At 37.4% G+C, this 20216-nt stretch overlaps 1 protein-coding gene across 1 annotated transcript in view; it reads left to right on the plus strand.

Annotated features, from left to right (window-relative positions):
- The window catches only part of AHRR (aryl hydrocarbon receptor repressor), a 647930-nt gene that overhangs the window by 351084 nt on the left and 276630 nt on the right, over window positions 1–20216 (plus strand). Inside the window, 1 exon segment of the mRNA XM_053714392.1 lies at window positions 10789–10901. Within this exon segment, the coding sequence (XP_053570367.1) occupies window positions 10789–10901 (113 nt within the window).

The following is a 20216-nucleotide window of genomic DNA, read 5'->3' on the forward strand; positions in this document are numbered from 1 at the left end:
AGTTTCTAACAAGGAACGTCTGTTACACCATCTTGATGGGGTTCGTGCTTTAAAGTTTTATCTAAAAGCAACTAAAGACTTCAGACAAACATCGTCCTTGTTTGTCGTCTATTCTGGCAAGAGGAGAAGTCAAAAGGCGACTACGACCTCTCTGTCTTTCTGGCTGAAAAGCATCATCCGGTTGGCTTATGAGACTGCTGGAAGGCAGCCTCCTGAACGAATTACAGCTCACTCTACTAGAGCTGTGGCTTCCACATGGGCTTCCAAGAATGAGGCTTCTGTTGAACAGATTTGTAAGGCAGCAACTTGGTCTTCACTGCATACGTTTGCCAAATTTTACAAATTCATTACTTTTGCTTCTTCGGAGGCTATTTTTGGGAGAAAGGTTTTGCAAGCAGTGGTGCCTTCTGTTTAGGTTACCTGACTTGTGCCCTCCCTTCATCCGTGTCCTAGAGCTTTGGTATTGGTTCCCACAAGTAAGGATGAAGCCGTGGACCGGATACACCAATGTAGGAGAAAACAGAATTTATGTTTACCTGATAAATTTCTTTCTCCTACGGTGTATCCGGTCCACGGCCCGCCCTGGCATTTTGGTCAGGTTTAAATTTATTTTTTGTAAACTACAGTCAGTCACCACTGCACCTTATGGTTCTCCTTTTTCTCCTAACCGTCGGTCGAATGACTGGGGGGGCGGAGCCTGAGGGGAGCTATATAGACAGCTCTGCTGTGTGCTCTCTTTGCCACTTCCTGTAGGGGAAGAGAATATCCCACAAGTAAGGATGAAGCCGTGGACCGGATACACCGTAGGAGAAAGAAATTTATCAGGTAAACATAAATTCTGTTTTTATTGAGCTAACTATACATTTATAAGTTAAAATATATATACACACTTGTTTTTTAACCCTCCACACGGGAGGGCTGAAAACAGAGAAGCGCAAACAAGTATATAAGGGTGTCAAGAAAAATACTATGTATGTTATAATCTATTTGCACTAATATGCATAAAACATCACACACATATATATATAAAAAATAACCCCATATAATAAAACTGATTGTCAATAAAATACTTGTGTTCTTATATGTTTGTAGACGTTGTCCGTGAATCCAGAACAGTGCTGCCGCTCCTCCAAACGGTTGATAATCTGTATCCCGTGAAAAGTGGTCTGAATATAAGGAGAGAACAGAAGAGCGCAGACACGATTCAAGTGTAGATTTCCAACTTTAATTATAGCCACACGCTATGTATATACTCACAAGATATACGATTTGTATAGGCACATATGATAAAAAAAGTTCCCCTTCGTAGTCAATAGTTCATGAGGATTAACAATAGAAAGTCTGTATTATGCAAAATGTACTGACCCTTTCATACGGGGATGCAAACGGCGACCCTCAGCACTTCCGTGTAAGGTTTTCCTACCAGTGATATGCGTGTACCACGTGATACCGGAACTCCTACGGCGGCTTCCCAGGGTCAAAATAACAAAGTAGCTACTGTCTGTTCTACGCGTTTCGTCCCTAAACGGAGGGACTTGAATCGTGTCTGCGCTCTTCTGTTCTCTCCTTATATTCATACATTTATAAGTAGCAAAGCTTCCAGAAGAATTCCTTCCTTTCTCAAGTCTGAAGCAATACTGACCAATTTATATGTATAAAGATGTGAATTATGTATAAAGTGGTAATATAAAAAAGTAAAAAAAAATGAAAGGGGAAAAAAAGCAATAAAAAAGGGAATAATTAGAATGGCAAAAGTGTGGACATAGGTTTAGCTGTGTACCTATGTATAAAGAGTTAGGAATATACAATGTAATTGACTATATGAAAGTACATTACAAAAACTTTTGATAATGTATTAAGAACCCGCATTTAGTCCAGAATTGTCTAAATGTGAAAGCTTGTCTACTTATAAATGTTTAGTTAGTCCAATAAAAAAAAATTATTGCTCAATGCAATAGTCTTGTTATTTTGGTATCTAAATCACTGGACTAACACAGCTACTTCAATCATCGTTTATGTATTTATATATATACATATATATATATATATATATATATATATATATGTATATATGTATATATATATATATGTGTATATATATATATATATATATATATACAGTACTGTGCAAAAGTATTTAGTCTGACCTCCCCTTACACTTGAGCAATAGCAGGAACCTGGCTCTCGTAAACCTAAATGGAATGGAACCCTAATTTATGTCATTGCAAACACCTGGATCATCGGCCGTTAGGAGATGTGGACCGGCACACACAAGTAAGGAGTTTAGTTGTCTCTCCAGCTCCAGAAAGTGCTTGCTGACTATTTGTAACACAAACTCTTCCCACCTGTGTACTGCATCCATATTAAAGTTGGAGCTTTCACCAGGCTTAGTTTGTGTCCAACGCTCTAGAAATTACTATGAATCTACGATATAGTTGGGGCCCAGATCAATCTTAATTAGCTGGGTCATTATATGGCTTAAAGGGACATAAAACCCACATTTTTTCTTTCATGATTCAGATAGCGCATACAATTTTAAACAACTTTCCAATTTACTTCTGTTATCAAATTTTCTTCGTTTTCTTGTTTTCCTTTGTTGAAAAGCTGGGATGTAAGCTCATGAGTGTGCACGTGTCCAAAACACTATATGGCAGCAGTTTTGCAACAATGTTATATATTAGCAGGAGCACTAGATGGCAGCACTATTTCCTGTCATGTAGTGCTTCAGGCATGTGCACGCTACCCACCTAGGTATCCCTTCAATAAAGAATGACATGAGAACGAAACAAATTTAATAATAGAAGTAAACTGGAAATTTTGTAAAAATTGTATTCTCTATCTAAATAATGAAAGAAAATGTTTGAGTTTACTGTCCCTTTAATAAAGAGTACAGGTATTTATCCTATTACAGGATATCGTAACCCTGGAGTTCGGAGGGGGGGGGATTATTGTGTGGTAGCCCCAGACCTACGCTGCATACCTTACACAGAACTCATTTCTTGTGGTCAATCCACTGCTTGAACGGCAGACGGCAAAATGACTTCCAGGCCTGTGAAAAAGTTTGCCACGTAGCTGTCCCAAAGATCATAGGCAAAAACACAGTCGTAGCATCCGTTCTTTTATCCAGACTTGGCAGAATAGTGATCTCAAAAGTGTAAAATAATGTAAGTTTGTTGTAAATAACTTGATGAAAATCATTGAATCTCCAGGAACTTCACTGAGACGCGTCTTGCTGCTTTAAGAGTAGGCCCCGCCCCCAAGAACTGTTCTTTTTAATGTCTGATGACGGGGGTGAAACCCTGAAAACATTTACAATTAAAGAAACATGTTAATTACGTTTACAATAAAAGAAGCACGTTAATGTGAAAAACTTTGGCAAGTGCTCTCTCTAAGTAATTATGTATGTTTGGAATCATTGGGATGCACCCCAGACTTGATCTTATCAACTGCTAGTGCTGGCTTCATGCTAATATATATATATATATATATATCAGTGACGTGTGGTGATGTCAGAGGCTGGTGAGGCAGTGGCTAGGATACACCTTCATTCTTTAGATATCCTTGTTGAAGAAATAGTAATGCACATGGGTGAGCCAATCAATCACGAGGTATCTATGTGCAGCCACCAATCAGCAGCTACTGAGCATATTTAGATATGATTTTCAACAAAGGATATCAAAATAATGAAGAAAATTAGATATTAGATGTAAATTGGAAAGTTATTTAAAATTGCATGCTCTTTCTAAATCATGAAAGAAAACATATGGGTTTCATGTCCCTTTAAATGGTGTCTTGGGAAACTGGTCAACTTAGTAAACATCTGATTTTAGTCTAAAAGGATTGTAACAGAAACTTTTTCCAGATAACACAATGCTTGCTCTGATTATGAGATCTAGAAATCCATGCCCATTAAAATATGTTTAAAACCATACTTTTTACTTTAATGCTGCAAATCATGCTTATAGATTCTTTCATTATTCAGTAAATATAAAAATGTCTTGATCCAAAGGTGGCTGGTGAAATTTAAAGATGGTGGGGCGCTTGACGCCACCCCTTTAAATAAAGCCACACCATCAAATGGCACTATCAATTCATTAATTAAATAAATAAAAGGTAGACAGAAACACAGAAAAGCACTCAGGGGGAAAGACACAGAGGGTTAGAGAGAAAGAGAGAGACACAATCACACACAGAGGGTTAGAGAGAGAGAAAGAGAGACACAATCACACACAGAGGGTTAGAGAGACACACAATCATGCACAGAGGGTTAGAGAGAGAGAAAGAGAGAGAGACACAATCACACACAGAGGGTCAGAGAGAGAGAAATATATATATATATATATAGAGAGAGAGACACAATCATACACAGAGGGTGAGAGAGAGAGAGCGAGAGAAAGAGAGAGAAAGAGAGAGACACAATCATACACAGAGGGTTAGAGAGAGAGAGAAAGAGAGAGGGAGACACAATCACACACAGAGGGTTAGAGAGAGAGAAAGAGAGAGAGACACAATCATACACAGAGGGTGAGAGAGAGAGAGAGAGAGAGAGAGAGAAGCACAATCACACACAGAAGGTTAGAGAGAGAGACACAATCACACACAGAGGGTTAGAGAGAGAGACACACAATCACACACAGAGGGTTAGAGAGACACAATCAAACACAGAGGGTTAGAGAAAGAGAGAGACACAATCACACACAGAGGGTTAGAGAGACACACAGCAATCACACACAGAGGGTTAGAGAGAGAGACACAATCACACACAGAGGGTTAGAGAAAGAGAGAGAGAGACACAATCACACACAGAGGGTTAGAGAGAGAGACACACAATCACACACAGAGGGTTAGAGAGAGAGACACAATCACACACAGAGGGTTAGAGAAAGAGAGAGACACAATCACACACAGAGGGTTAGAGAAAGAGAGAGAGACACAATCACTCACAGAGGGTTAGAGAGAGAGAGAGAAAGAAAGAGAAAGAGAGAGACACAATCACACACAGATGGTTAGAGAGAGAGAGAGACACAATCATACACAGAGGGTAAGAGAGAGAGAGAGAAAGAGAGAGAAACACAATCACACACAGAGGGTTAGAGAGAGAGAGAGAGAGAGAAAGAGAGAGAGACATACAATCACACAGAGGGTTAGAGAGACACATAAGGGATGAGAGAGTCAGAGGGGGAGGAAGAGAGACAGTGAGAGAAAGAGACCATGGAGGAGAACAACACATAAGGAGAGAGATGGATAGATAGATAGATAGAGAGAGAGAGAGAGAGAGAGAGAGAGAGAGACACAAGAGGGGTGGAGAGGGACCACTGCATTTTTTAGTAATAAAACAGCAGAGCTACAGAGAGTTCATAAAGTGAGACTATAAATTAGTGTGAAGTATAGAGGCAAGCTGCTAAGTTAGTGGGTGTAAATTTTGAGTAAACAAAATACAAAAACGATCCTTAAACTGCTGTAAAAGAGTAAAAAACCACTAAACTACATTCATTAAATTATCATTTTCACTAACAGAATCCCTTTCAGTAAAATCTAAGGTTGTGGCTAAAACACTGCTCTCTCTGCCTCTCTTCCTGCTCTGTGAGGATTCAGGAAGTGACAGTGGCACGTTCCACTGCACTTAGAGGGGAAGAACAGAACTCTCTTTTTCACTTTAGCAAAGCTAGCAGGTTCACAGGACAGCAACAAAATATATGAAAGTTGTTTTTTTCCGTTTTTGTTTTGTTTTATATGGTTTAACATCCAGCCCCAACCCTAAGTTCCACTTACTAATGCCTCTCACTGGATTGGTTCAGCCCAAATAGGACTGCCTCAAATAAGCAGTTAATGGGCCATGCAATGATCTTAACCACTTTCATCCAGTAGGTGGCGCAGTATGTTGTGTAATGGTGGGCAGACCTGCTTGTGCCTCTCCATTGCACAACATGTAGCTGTGAAAAAAAAATGCTGGGGGAAATTTTTTTTTTTTTTAAAGCCAATAAAAAAAATATATATTTTTGCCCATATGAGAGGTGAAGCACTGCCTCACCTGCCTCTAGTGACTGCACATCACTGATATATATATATATATATATATATATACACACACACACAATTTATATATCAGGTGTTTCTGTGCTGGATAAGCAATCTTTTTTTTGTCAGACATGTGGAGACTTCTCTGCAAATTAAAATGTGGGGGTTGTCCAGTTAGCCAGTGCACATTAATGTAGCAGTATGACTTGTGCATTTTCTGAACATTTCTGTTTAAATTTAATAAGCTTTTATTTTAGGGTGACAGATGTCCCCGATTTTAGGGGACAGTCCCCGGATTGAGGAGACTGTCCCCGGAAAAATTATGTCCCTGGAAATGTCCCCGGCTCCTGTTAAACTGTCCCTGGCCCCTGTTGTACTGCAGTCAAGCGCTGGGTGAAAGTGATCGTCCTGATAACTTCACTTCTTCCCAGCGTATGGCAGGCAACGCGCAGGTCAGGAGGGAAGAGCTTGTGTATGTGTATATGTATGCTTGTGTGTGTGTGGGCGTATGTATGTACATGTGTGTATATTTATGCTTGTGTGTGTGTATGTGCATGTGTGTATATGCATGCTTGTGTGTGTGTGTGTGTGTATATATATATATATATGTATGTGTATATATATATATATATATATATGTATGTATGTGTGTGTGTGTGTATATATATATATATATATATATATATATATATATGTATGTATGTGTGTGTATGTGCATGTGTGTATATAGGCTTGAGTGTGTATATGTATGCTTGTGTCTGTCTATATGTGTGTATATGTATGTGTGTGTATGTGTATACTGTATATGTATGCTTGTATGCCTGTGTATGTGCATGTGTGTATATGTATACTTGTGTGTATGTGTGTATATGTATGCTTGTATGTGTGTATATGTATGCTTGTGTGTGTGTGTGTATATATGTATGCTTGTGTGTATGTGTGTATATGTATGCTTGTGTGTATGTGTGTAAATGTATGCTTGTGTGTGTGTATATGTATGCTTGTGTGTGTGTATATATGTATGCTTGTGTGTGTGTATATGTGTGTATATGTATGCTTGTGTGTGTGTGTGTGGGGGGGGAAATATGAGAAATAACGTGTGTGTATATATAAATATATATATATATATATATATATATATATATATATACTGTATATCATACAATCACTCCATAAACCCACAGGGCTGCCACTATACATTTTGGGGCCCCTGATTCAGCCAGTTTTCAGGGCCCCCCAGCACCCCCCAGCGCCCCCCACGCTTATATTTTGGCCAAAAAATATTAAGCCTGCCACTACGTCAAGGTAGACTCTTTGAGCAGGACCCTACACTAACCTAGTAAAATAATTTGTCTTGAGCAAAATGTGCTCTTCTGACCTCATTGTTTATTTTTTCTCCCAACTACATCTCTCCATCATTTTAACCTTTGTCCTGCATGCATCTCTCTCTCTCTCTCTCTCTCTCTCTCTCAACAGTTAGTCATTTTATGCTCAGTCACATTCATCAAATCTCAAGTTTATCTTCATTGCATTCCTAGCACCATTTCTCCTGGCTAAATCACTTTAATGTGGTTTAAAGGCAAATATGCACGCAGCCTGGATTTAACATCCCTTTAACCTCGCTGAAGACCATGTGGGAAGAAAAGTGGGCCATTAGCCCATTTCTGATTAACCCATTGCAGCAGGGTTTGGGGGCAGCACATATTGAGGTTTGCTTCTATAGTCTCTGGACTTCATGGAAAAACACATTTTACAGAGTTAAAATTCTGTCTAAAAAAATTAAAAGGTCCCTTCATTGTTTTTGGAACATTGATGTATTATGCATGTTTGTAAAAACAAATATGACCAACGCCAAAAGGACAATGATACACAAACTTAACTAGAAAAATCGGGATCTCTCAGGCACCCTATAAAATAGAACAATTAATAAAACCAAATATCTAGAAAGCGCTAAAAAAACTTAAGTGTAGCATAAATGGATAGGGAGAATATAGAAGACCAATATATAGGTAAATATAAAGGTTAATATATGGGTAAATATTTACTATGCGCTCATAAGACAATGCAGAAGATTAACCACAGGGGCTATATGAGTGCTAAGTTTAAACTCTATATAATTCAGTAAAAATAAAAAAAAGTCAAAAAAATAAAAAATGATGAAGAGGGTCTAACATCTAATGTGACCTAGATTACCTCCAACAAAAGAAGGTGCTGGTTACAATAAATTCATTTTAATTAAAGAAAAGGTAAAAGTTATAATATAACACACATAAGGTCGACCTTAAAATACAATGTCTCAAAATCGATAATTTGCAAAATGTAACAGAATCGATAAATAGCTAAATGTATCCAATACAACATAAAAATAAACCAAAACAAAATTTTTTTAAAAAAATCTATGAATAGAACAAATACAATCTAAAACAAACTGTCAAAAAAACCGAAGAATCCCGATAGGAGTAAAATGCTGATATCTCATAGTGACTGCTCCTAATATGCAATGGCTCAGTGACGGCTCCTAATATGCAATGGCTCCTATGGGTAGAAAAGGAGGCTCCTTTTAGTGTAACATCATAAGCCGGTGATAATATAAATATCCGTACTTACAGTTAAGACTGCAACAATCGGCACATAAACCAAACGTGTTCCAATAAGTCTGTGAAGGACACCAAGTCAATATAGTTGTAGCGATCAGTTGAACAAAACCTGATACTTGAAAGTGTCAATATATATGTATACACACTTATAAAAATGGCAAATTCGATGGCTTAAATTGGTTGCTCCAAACCGTCTAATCGTACATAACAAATCCAGACCTTAGGAGTAAGCCGACGCCAATTAGCAGAGTTAGAGCCAAGTTTCAAATGTGATAAAGACAGGTGCGCTTCACTACGGAAGCATAATAGAGCAACGCGTTTCAAAATAGATCTTTTTCAAGCTCATGAGACCGTTTGGAGCAACCACTTTAAGCCATCGAGTTTGCCATTTTTATAAGTGTGTATTCAGATCTATTGACACTTTCAAGTATCAGGTTTTGTTCAACTGATAACTACAACTATATTGACATGGTGTCCCTCACAGACTTATTGGAACACGTTTGGTTTATGTGCCGATTGTTGCAGTCTTAACTGTAAGTACGGATATTTATATTATCACTGGTTTATGATGTTACACTAAAAGGAGCCTCCTTTTCCACCCATAGGAGCCGTTACTGTGAGATATCGACATTTTACTCCTATCGTTTTCATTGGGATATTACCTGCTATCAGTGGGATTCTTCGGGTTTTTTTGACAGTTTGTTTTAGATATATTTGATCTATTCATAGACTTTTTTTTGTATTTTTTTTGTATTGGATACATTTTGCTATTTATCGATTCTGTATTATGCATGTTTACCAGCTCCATAACCAATCAGAACGTCATATAATTAACCCCATATACTAGACTTGTCAGTTTCCAGGACAGTGAAACAAGAGTGACTGAGCTCTCCTCTGTCTACTGTACTGTCTGACTGTCTAAACTATCCCCTAGGCTAGGCTCTCCCTCTGCTCCTTACCTGATTGATGGCTGAGAGCCTGAGCTTTATCGTTGCGATGATCCAGTCTCCCCCAGGCGGCCAAGGCCCATCAGGGCTGAGTGAGGGCGAGGCGGCCGGCTGCTGACTGAGTTAACAGTACTCTGTCAAGTTTGTCAACCAACTTGTCAAGTGCGACGATGCCACTGTCTGCGAGTGTGACTGACTGCATGTGACGGTGTGTTGTGCCTGAACAGTAGTCCCGCGCAGCGGCGCACGCTATTGTTCCGCCTGTTCTACCCGAGTCTACGCCCCTAACCAATCACTTTTTTCAGATTTTGCCGGTGAACCAGCCCAGCTACCCTGGCCCCTCCTGTAATGTTCCAGTGGAATCCAGTCAGCCAGAGTCTCGGGCGAGGGTGGGTGGGTGGAGCTTGAAACAGGGACGCCATCGGGCACAACCGGGCCCGGATTAAAAAGAAAAATGTTTAATAAATTGCAATGCTATGTCAGCAGTGGGCCCGGAGCCCTCAATCCCAACCAGGCCCCTGACTGCAGTCACCCCTGTCACCCCCTGATGGCGGCCCATACCAAATACACTGCATATATAATTTGAGGAAAATTTGCTAATAAAATATTTTTTTACCATTTGTCAATAAAAAAATAAATATGTCCCCTGATTTCATTTTAAAAATCTGGTCACCTTATTTTATTTAAAACTTTCTTCATGCATATTTTTATTTTAAAAAAAAATGTATCATGTTTTAATGAACTCCAGAGGGGTATCTCATCATCCTACTAAACAACAGGTGGCAACATGTACAGTAGCAGCTGCTTCTTTTACATCTTTGTTGTAAAATTCCTTAGCCTTTCATCATGTAAAATATCACTGTTGATTGAAAGACTTAAAAATTAGCTACAGTTATATACCAGCTTTTATGTGGCTCCCAAAGGAGATTTTTGTTGAAACTTTCCAAAAATTTGACTGGGATATAGCCCTAAACATTTGCCTGGTATTTGTTTAACATCATAGAGGACTCTTGAAGCAACTATTGCAAAGGATTCTGGGAACTCTTATGCAAATGAATGACTAGGCCTGTCAGACATTATAAACAAAGCAAATCTTAAGGCTGTAAGATATGAAAATTGCATGACGCTCTCTCTGTGACCCCTTGACTGTAACACTTGACTGAATCTCTCACATTGATCAGTTCTGTTACTTATCCCTTTTTTCTCTTGCTTACCTTGTTTAACAGCAATTGAGGACCAGCACTCCAAGAAGCAGCTTTGCCAGCCGGTCGGTCACGCAATAAAAGAAGACAACCTATCCTCTGGGACTTCCATGCCAGAAGGAGAACTGTTACTAGAAGTGAGTGATAAAATGCTATCATTTCCTTAATGATAGCCTATTAATATTTCAAAGCTTGCTCTTTGTCTACGGTGGGTTTCTTACTGCGATTACACTTGGCTAAGCAAATCGCTCGTGCCAATGAAAGTGTATGTCTGTTGCTGTTTAGGAAGATAAGACATGCAATGTTTCCCAACACCAAGCTTGTTGTTGTTATTTAAAGGTGAAAAGGAAAACAAAAAAAGATCTAAAGATGGCGTTAGAACGTCTGCATGAAAAATGACAAATGTCATGAAACAGATTGTGCAGAAGTCAGGTCAGCATATTACAGGGCTAAAATATTGTTCAATAGAAATGATGTGGAATGTGAAAGAAATTGTATTTTGAGTGGAAACGTAAAACTATTAATAATATTAAGAAAACTTTTCTTTTTAATATCTGTCCCAAGTATGTACCCATACAGTGTTTGAAGAGAGAGAGTGGGAACTTTTAGAGACTAGCAATTCACTGCTGCTCTTGAGCAGGACTTTATCTATGTATTTAACACCTTTCGTGTAAAGTAGTATTTTCACATATTACTGCCCCTAGTCCAAAGTAAAAACTTGATTTTTTTTATTTAATAAAAATGAGAAAAAATGTCTAAAAGTGTTTTTGAAAGTTATTTCTATGTTGGCCAATGCATAATTAACCAAATTAAAAAAGAATAAAAGTATTCAGCAGTAGTTTTCCGCTCCATAGAAATATAAGAGAAAGGAATTCAGATTTCACTGATTCATTCTATACATTTTTTTCAGATAGAAATTTTAAGTCTGGGTAATGTCAATAATGTCTGGGTGAGTGAAAATATTTATATCATGGAACAGGGCTATTTAAGCATGTTACAAATATTTTTACATGGGAAAAGGTTTAGTCAAATCTGTTTATTTTGATTTTGCAACTAACAGGAAGAACAGTAGATCCTTAAAGGGACATAAAAAGTGCAAAAATACTCTTAATTAGAACCTTTTATTATTGCACAGTTTCTCGCATAGAGAAACTAGAGTCTGTTTAAATCAGCCAATAGGATTTCAGTAGCTCTCATCATATTGGCTGATTTGAAACATCATATTGGCTAATTTGAACAGCCAATAGGATTTCAGAAGCTCTCATCCTAATGACTGATTTGAATTTGAAGAATCAAATCACCCAATAGGAATGCAAGGTATGCCATTTTGAATCGGCTACCTTGCATTCAACTTCGGTGTACGGCGGTGACCGTATGAAGAGGACCCTCTCCGCGCAGCATGGGATCGGCTTCCAGGATAGTGTTTGCGATGCGGGAGGGTGGTGGTTTAGGGGCTAATATATAGTTTATGGGTGTTCGTGTACTTTGTAACATTTTAGTTATTAGTTTTGTGAAACATTTTTGTTTTGCAATATCCATAACCACTGGTCTCAGATGTCGGTATAAGCTGTAACGCAAGCATTTTAGCCGGAACACACAACCTATAATACCGGCACTATGAAAATCCCACACAAAAACGTCATTTTTTTGAGTGTGGAATGGACGATGTTTTACAGGCTAAAATGCTTGCGGTATAGCTATACCAACACGACTCGTAATATGCGTTCCTGGCCATTACGCTGAAATAGCCATTTTTTCAGCGTTAAAAGCTGTACAGCAACATTTGTAATCTAGCCATATGTCTTTAACCTCTACAAATGAGTTAATCACATATTTAAAGTAAGCTTCAGAGCAACACTACTGAGAGCTAGAAAACACATCTGGTGAGTCAATAACAAGGTATATGTGCATAGCCAGCAATCACCAGCTAACTTTCAGTAGCATGTTGCTGCCCCTATCTAGGTATGCTTTTGATTAAAAGATAACAAAGGAACAAAGTCAATGTGATTATAGAAATCAATTGCAAATAGTGTATGTATATTTTAAAATAAAATATTTATAATCCTAATTGATATTGTCTGTTCCTCCACCCCCCTTCATTACCACTTTTGGCTGGGCTGTGATGTATAGAGCAGTCCCACCCACTCTCTGCATAGGGCTTTAAAGGGGCTGGACTTCAAGATTGTCAAATGACACACATGTTTATTGGATGTTCACTGGATTTGTCATTAAAAATAAAGAGTTCATCCATGTGGGTTGGCATAACATTGTCATAGAAGCATTACTATATGCACTAATTTAACCCTTTCACAGATGGATTACAAACAAAAAAAGGTGCACATATACTTTTTTAATGGCAAAGATTACATTTATGGCATTTGATTATTTATAGTTTATCATCACTTAATTTTAATGAAAAAACGCCTGTTTTCACATTTTTGTTGCAGGTTTCTCAGATTTCTCTAAATAATTGTATGGTTTGAATGTTCTGGGTCTCCTGAAAAACACATATATAATAATATATAATGTGTGTGTTTCTCACTAAAAAAAATTACCTACAGTAGGACCTAATCCTAGCATCTAAAAACTCCAAAACAGCTCAGGGGTGAAAATGGCTCAACAATTAAAGGGTTAAGCATTGCTTGTTAAGCAGAACTCCCACTTCATTAGTAGACAGTAACATACCTTAAAAGCATTAAAAATAAACACCTTTTTTATTAGGCCAGGAAGATCTGTTAAAACTCCCCCAGAAATACAGAACAAAGCAAAAATATTTTAAAAGTTCTCAGATACAACAATAGAAAAAAAGAAAAAAAACTTTTTTAATCATTTGTTGTAATATTTAAATTATATATATATATATATATATATACACATACATACAGTATATATATATATATATATATATATATATATATATACAGTATATATATATATATATATATATATATATATATATAATATCTCACATGTGAATAATTATATCACATAAGTGTCAGTCAAAAGAAAACAATGACTATAAAAGGGAGATAAAGCAGAAAAAACAGCTTTTAATGTGCCCCTAGTGGGATTATATATACTGTAGCTGCAAAATTGCAAACAATGTGTTATAGATAATCAGTATCAGGAGCAAAAATAAATAAATACAGTTGTTGTAATACAAAAAAGCAATACACCACTATATGAAAAAAATAATTAATTTAAGGTGTGCTAACACAGAAGAGCAACGCATTATACTTGAACTTAAATACTATGCTTAGTCTTGCAATGAGAGGATGGATTTGATTACTGTCATACCTCATACCAAATAACTGGAGTGTGTCTTGTTAAAAGATTTATGAGCTGACAGATTTGGTGGAGTTGCTGAAGATGTTCATGAAGAATTTTGGCATCCTAGTTTCTTGTGATGACCTTTGATTTAAATGAGAGCTGTTTAGGTCAAGTTTTTTTTTTCTTCTGGGAACTTTATCCTGAAAACCTATTTTGATTTTGGGGGAATTAACATTTCAACAAACATCTAACTAGTAAATTTATTACAAGTTTTGTATACAGAGCTCTTGGTGGGTGGATCAAAACATAACGCAGAATTATATGACATAATTACTTTAAAGAGACATGTTGAACAAATGTTTAAGCACTTTAAAGTGATGCAGCATTGCTGTAAAAAGCTGCCTAGAAAATATCACATGAACATCTCTAAGTGAATAAAGATGTTTTATCTCAAAATGTCCAAAGTAGCCACATTCCATTGTAAAATCTCATGAGATCACAGTAAAGCAAAGTGTGACATCAGCACTGATGAAGAAGCTCATTGGCTGCATGTTTTTTTTTTTTTTAACATGCAGCTGACAATAGCTGAAATATAACTGTTCACAGAGCACTCCTGTGAGCTGAAGAAACTTTGAGGTAAACTATCTTCCTTTTTTACAGACAGATGTTCAGGTCATATTTTCTTGTCAGCTTTTTACAGTTGTGCTGCATTACTTTCAAGTGATTTAACATATTGGTATTATGCCCCTTTAAATTACTGTGACCCGAGAAGCTGTGTTTTTCCATCTACTTCCTTAGTGTACCAGACAATTTATAAAATGAACATCAAGGAATGTTTAACATATACTCCTTAGCTCCTCATCACCTTTGCCCATAAGTTCTCCTCAGTATAGATTACATTTGATGGATATTCAAATCAGCCAATAGAATTTAAGTAGCTCTTATCCTATTGGCTGATTTGAACAGCTAATAGGATTTCAGTAGCTCTCATCCCATTGGCTGATTTGAATTTCAAGAATCAAATCAGCCAATAGGAATGCAAGGGACGCCATTTTGAAAAGGCTCCCTTGCATTAAAGATCCAGTGATTGTCGGTGACTGTATGAAGAGGACGCTCCGCGCCGGATGTCTTCAAGGATGGATCCGTCAGCGCCGCCGGGATAAAGATAGAAGACGCCGCCGGGATAAAGATAGAAGATGCCTCCTGGATGAAGATAGAAGATGCCGCTGAATGAAGACTTCTCGCCACCTGGATGAGGATGGATGTCCAGGCTTCAGAAACTGTGAATGGATCGTCTGGGGTTAGTTTTAGGTTTTTTTTTACTTTTTTTGGGTGGTTTTTTTTTAGATTAGGGTTTGGGCATTTATAAAAGAGCTGAATGCCCTTTTCAGGGCAATGCCAATACAAATGCCCTTTTCAGGGCAATGGGTAGCTTAGGCTTTTGTTAGAGTTAGGTTTTTTATTTTTGGGGGGTTGGTTGGGTGGTGGGTTTTACTGTTGGGGGGTCTTTTTATTTTTTTACAGGTAAAATAGTTTATTTCTTTAGGGCAATGCCCTACAAAAGGCCATTTTAAGGGCTATTGGTAGTTTATTGTAGGCTAGGGGGTGTTTTTATTTTGGGGGGCTTTTTTTAGGGCTATTAGACTAGGTGTAATTGTTTTTATTTTTGATAATTTCGTTTGTTATTTTTCGTAATTTAGTGTTTGTTATTTTTCGCAATTTAGTATTTTTTATTTTTTGTAATTTTAGACTTACATTTTTTTAGTAGTGTTAGTTTTTTTTAATGTGCAATTTAGTTTTTTTTAATTAGTAGTTATTTTAATTTTAGTATAATAGTTATGTTAGATTAATTGTTAGTTTAAACTTAGTTTTTTTTAATTTCACAAGTAAGTTTTTATTCATTTTAAGATAGGAATATTGTAATTTTAATATACAGTTAGGGGGTGTTAGGTTTAGGGGTTAATAGTTTAATTTAGTGTTTTGTGATGTGGGGGGCTGGCGGTTTAGGGGTTAATAGGTTTATTTAGTCACAGAGATGTGGGAGGTCAGAGGTTTAGGGGTTAATAACTTTTATTAATGGCGGCAATGTCGGGGAGCGGTGGAATAGGGGTTAATAGCTTTATTATAATGGTGGCGATGTTGGGGAGCAGCGGAATAGGGGTTAATAGCTTTATTATAGTGGCAGCGATGTTGGGGAGCGGCGGAATAGGGGTTAATAACTTTTATTAGTGGTGGCAATGTCGGGAGCGGCAGATTAGGAGTTAATAACTTTATTACAATGTCGGCGATGTTGGGCGGCAGATTAGGGGTGTTTAGACTTGGGGTTTATGTTAGGGTGTTAGGTTTAACATAACTTTTTTTTCCCCATAGACATCAATGGGGTGGCGTTACGGCGATCGCCATTCCTTACTTCAGGTGTTAGTTTTTTTTCTAACACTCTCTCCCCATTGATGTCTATGGGGAAAGCATGCACGAGCACGTCAAAGCAGCCCTTGGCTTTTGTGCGGTATGGAGCTTAACGCTACCATATCGCACGCACAAGGCGGCTTTTCTGAAACTTGTAATGGCAGCGCTATGGAGGGTGAAATAACGCAACTTTTGTTGTGTTCGTTTCGCACCCTCTATAGCGCAAAACTTGTAATCTAGGAGAGAAATGAGTGGTTCCTAAATTGATTTCAGTTTCATTTGATAAACCTTTAGCCATTCTACAGATTCCTTATGTATATTGGCTGTATAATCAGTGATCAACTGTATAGCAGTTTTTTTCCACATATAGGTGGTTATTATATAAGGCTACATTGATGCAGATGCACTAAAAACACTCACATTTATACACAGACAAATCAATTATTGCTTCTATGTTCATATTCACAGAAACATTTTCCAGAACTTGGAGTTAGAGAAGCACCTCAGTGGGCAAACTCTTCGTGATCCAGGGGAAAATAATAGGTGGTCTAGTTAGGTTATTTACAATTTGGGCAGCATTCTAGGGTTGGGTTTTGGTAGTTGAAGGTTTCCCATTGTAACAGAGGCACTTACATACCAAATTGCTGCACAATGCTGAGAATGATTAGAAAGTAATCATTCGTTGCCACTAACATCTTCACATGCACTATTAGACAGTCGTAATTTGATTGTGTGCATAGACCTCACTGGTGATCATGGCAATTTGTTTTATAAGTTTAAAGTCTATATGTGTGTGTGAGTTTGTGTGTACATGTACTAATGTGTCTATTTATAAGAATGACTAATTATATTTAATTATTGTACACATTTGAACTTCCCAATAAAATGCCATATGGTCTAATTAATATGGTGCAATTAGTGAACAGGCATTTAGGGCGAGGTTGAAGGGACAGTTTTTAGTAATAATAAAATGCTGTAAATAGATGTTTGTTTCTTGCTATGCTTAACCCCTACACAGGGGTCAAAATATAGTAAACAAACGCATCAGGCAGACTCCAATGCAGTTTCTGAGTACACAGCACTGGTGATTGCTATCTAAGGTCACATGCCCAGCTTGTCCTGTAAATCACCTTTATGGAAGGCGATTCTACACCAGTTTGCAACTCATGCGCTGGGCCCTGTACCCATTCATCTGGGCTATTATTGCCTCTTATAAATGCTACCACTCTATATAGCACCTACCTTTATCTGCTGGCTCTACAAATAAATGATAATAATAATAATAATAATGATAATTAAAATAATAATAAAAAGTAGCTACTTACATATACTTCTTCTGATTGGACTAAGTGGCCCACCAGCTATTTCTTTCTGAATGGCAGACATCCTTTAAAACTGGGAACAATACTTTAGTATGTGTTTAACCCTTTCACTGCTAAGCCTTTTTTTTACCCCAGTGCTGAGCCAATTTCAAACTTTTGTTTGCTGCTTACATTTAAACCCTATTGTAGTCAAATTTCAGTGAGTGACCCCCATAAATTATATCTCTCTTTCAAATGAGGGGTCTTGGAGATTTGTAGCTGCTATGGGAGCTCAGATTGAGGGGTTAGAAAAACCTCCCATCCAGCTCTTTTGCAGCTAGGCCTTAGGGCCTTTGTTACATCACCACGTCTATATGTGGTGATGTCGGCTGGCACTCCCATGAAGCCTGAGAGTGCCACCCACTAGGCCACCAACCATTATCAGCCTGTAGTGCAGGGGATAGACAAAAAACAGTGTTTGATTGTTGATCCCCCTGCATGACAAGAAGGGCTCATCATGAGCTACAGAATATAGCTCATCATGTTCATGGAAGGGGTTAATGGGACAGTGTAGTCAAAATTCAACTTTCATGATTCAAGGTCATGCAATTTTAAACAACTTTCAAATTTACTTTTGTCATCTAATTTTCTTTATTCTCCTGGTATACTTTGTTGAAAGCTAAACGTAGGTAGGCTCATATGCTAATTTCTAAGCCCTTGAAGGTTGCCTCTTATTGTGCCATATAGATAACATTAAGATCACTCCTGTGGAGTTATTTATGAGTCAGCACTGATTGGCTAAAATGCAATTCTGTGGAAAGAACTGAAATAAGGGGGCATTCTGGAGAGGCTTAGATACAAGGTAATCACAGAGGTAAAAAGTGTATTAATATAACCATGTTGGTTATGCAAAATTGGGGAATGGGTAATAAAGGGACTATCTATCTTTTTAAACAATAACAATTCTGGAGCAGACTGTCCCTTTAACCACTTTAAAGTTAAGAACAGGCATTTGTTTAATAATAAAATGATCTAACAAATGACAGTATTTCTATAAATTTATACTCTGCAAGGAAACAATGTGAATTAACAAAAGAACAGTACAGTTATGCATAAACCAGGGAATAGTTCCGGATTAATTACCAATTTCAAAACTTCTATAATATAGCATAAAACTATTTTAAACATCATCTGGAAGAGCTTTTAAAATTTCCCCCCAAAATAATTCTTCCCTTGTCTCAAAAGTCTCTGCAAAGGATAATGTAGTAGGAATGAGTTAAAACATTAGCAAATAAATAAATCATATATGATACCCAGTTGTTTTCTAACCAAATGCAGAAGGTATTTTAGTATTCATAGGCATTCTTACTTCTAATGTAATGATTCAGCAAACTGGGGGGGGAGCAGTTTAAAAAAAGGAGCCTGTTTTAAACAGAGAAGTTTGCCAATATATAGCTGAATTAACAGACAGGTTTGATTATAGGGCTATAAACACAAAGACAGGGTATAAACACAAATACATAACATAGACCCCATAATGGCTCACGGTATAGAGACATTAGTATTTGATAATATTGCCAGAACCCACATTAAATACTGCAACGCCCTTGAAAAGGGTAGAGATATGCTACCATTAAACTGGCAGAAACAGAGAAGCCCACAATAAGAATTTGTCCCACTTATTAGCTAAAGGCATGTAAAATAAATAAAATAAAATATCAAAGCTAGTACATTTGTAAGGGCAAAGTACAATAGTACAACCAACAGACAATAGTGCATATAAAGTATTACTAATGACCTTGTGTTGGGAGGAAAATGGTTCAATAAGATAAACATGTGATTGGGAATAAAATCCAGCCCTTGTTGTTTTCATTGCTAAAATCCTCTCTCTTAAGATATATAGGATAATGTGAACCATTGCAATAAAATATTTTTTCTCAACCCAGTACTATGTTGATATGTGGAGTCCACAAAAGTCTAAGAGAAACTGACTGTCCCTTAACATGAGTCTGCTCCTGTCATCTGTTAACTGGTCATTACTCTGAGAAATGCCAAGGGCCAACCATCAGAATAAAAGCACCCCTACCAAGTCCATGGCTCTAATGACTACATCCCTACCTGGGATAGACCCCTCCTAAGCTCAAATGAGGGTGTCCGCCCCTCACCATATGCCAACTAAAAAACAGTCACTAGATTCGCCTGAGGTATGTAACTACAGTAGTGGCATCACCAAGGAAGGATTTGAGGCATATTTTTCTGTAGACATCAGCAGTATAGGCATGTTCTCACCAACAAAAAATTTGCAATTACCAGATATCTCAAATTGCTTATCTTCTTCAAGTGCCCACTCTGGTATGTCATCTTTGCTCCTCAGTTTAACAGATTGCTGCTTCAGCAAAGGCACCTCTCTGCATACTGCACTTAAATCCACCAAACTTGCAAATAGCTAATTTTCCTACAGAAAGTTTTGTAGTA

This window comes from Bombina bombina, chromosome 5 (assembly GCF_027579735.1).
Source record: "Bombina bombina isolate aBomBom1 chromosome 5, aBomBom1.pri, whole genome shotgun sequence".
NCBI lineage: Eukaryota > Metazoa > Chordata > Amphibia > Anura > Bombinatoridae > Bombina > Bombina bombina.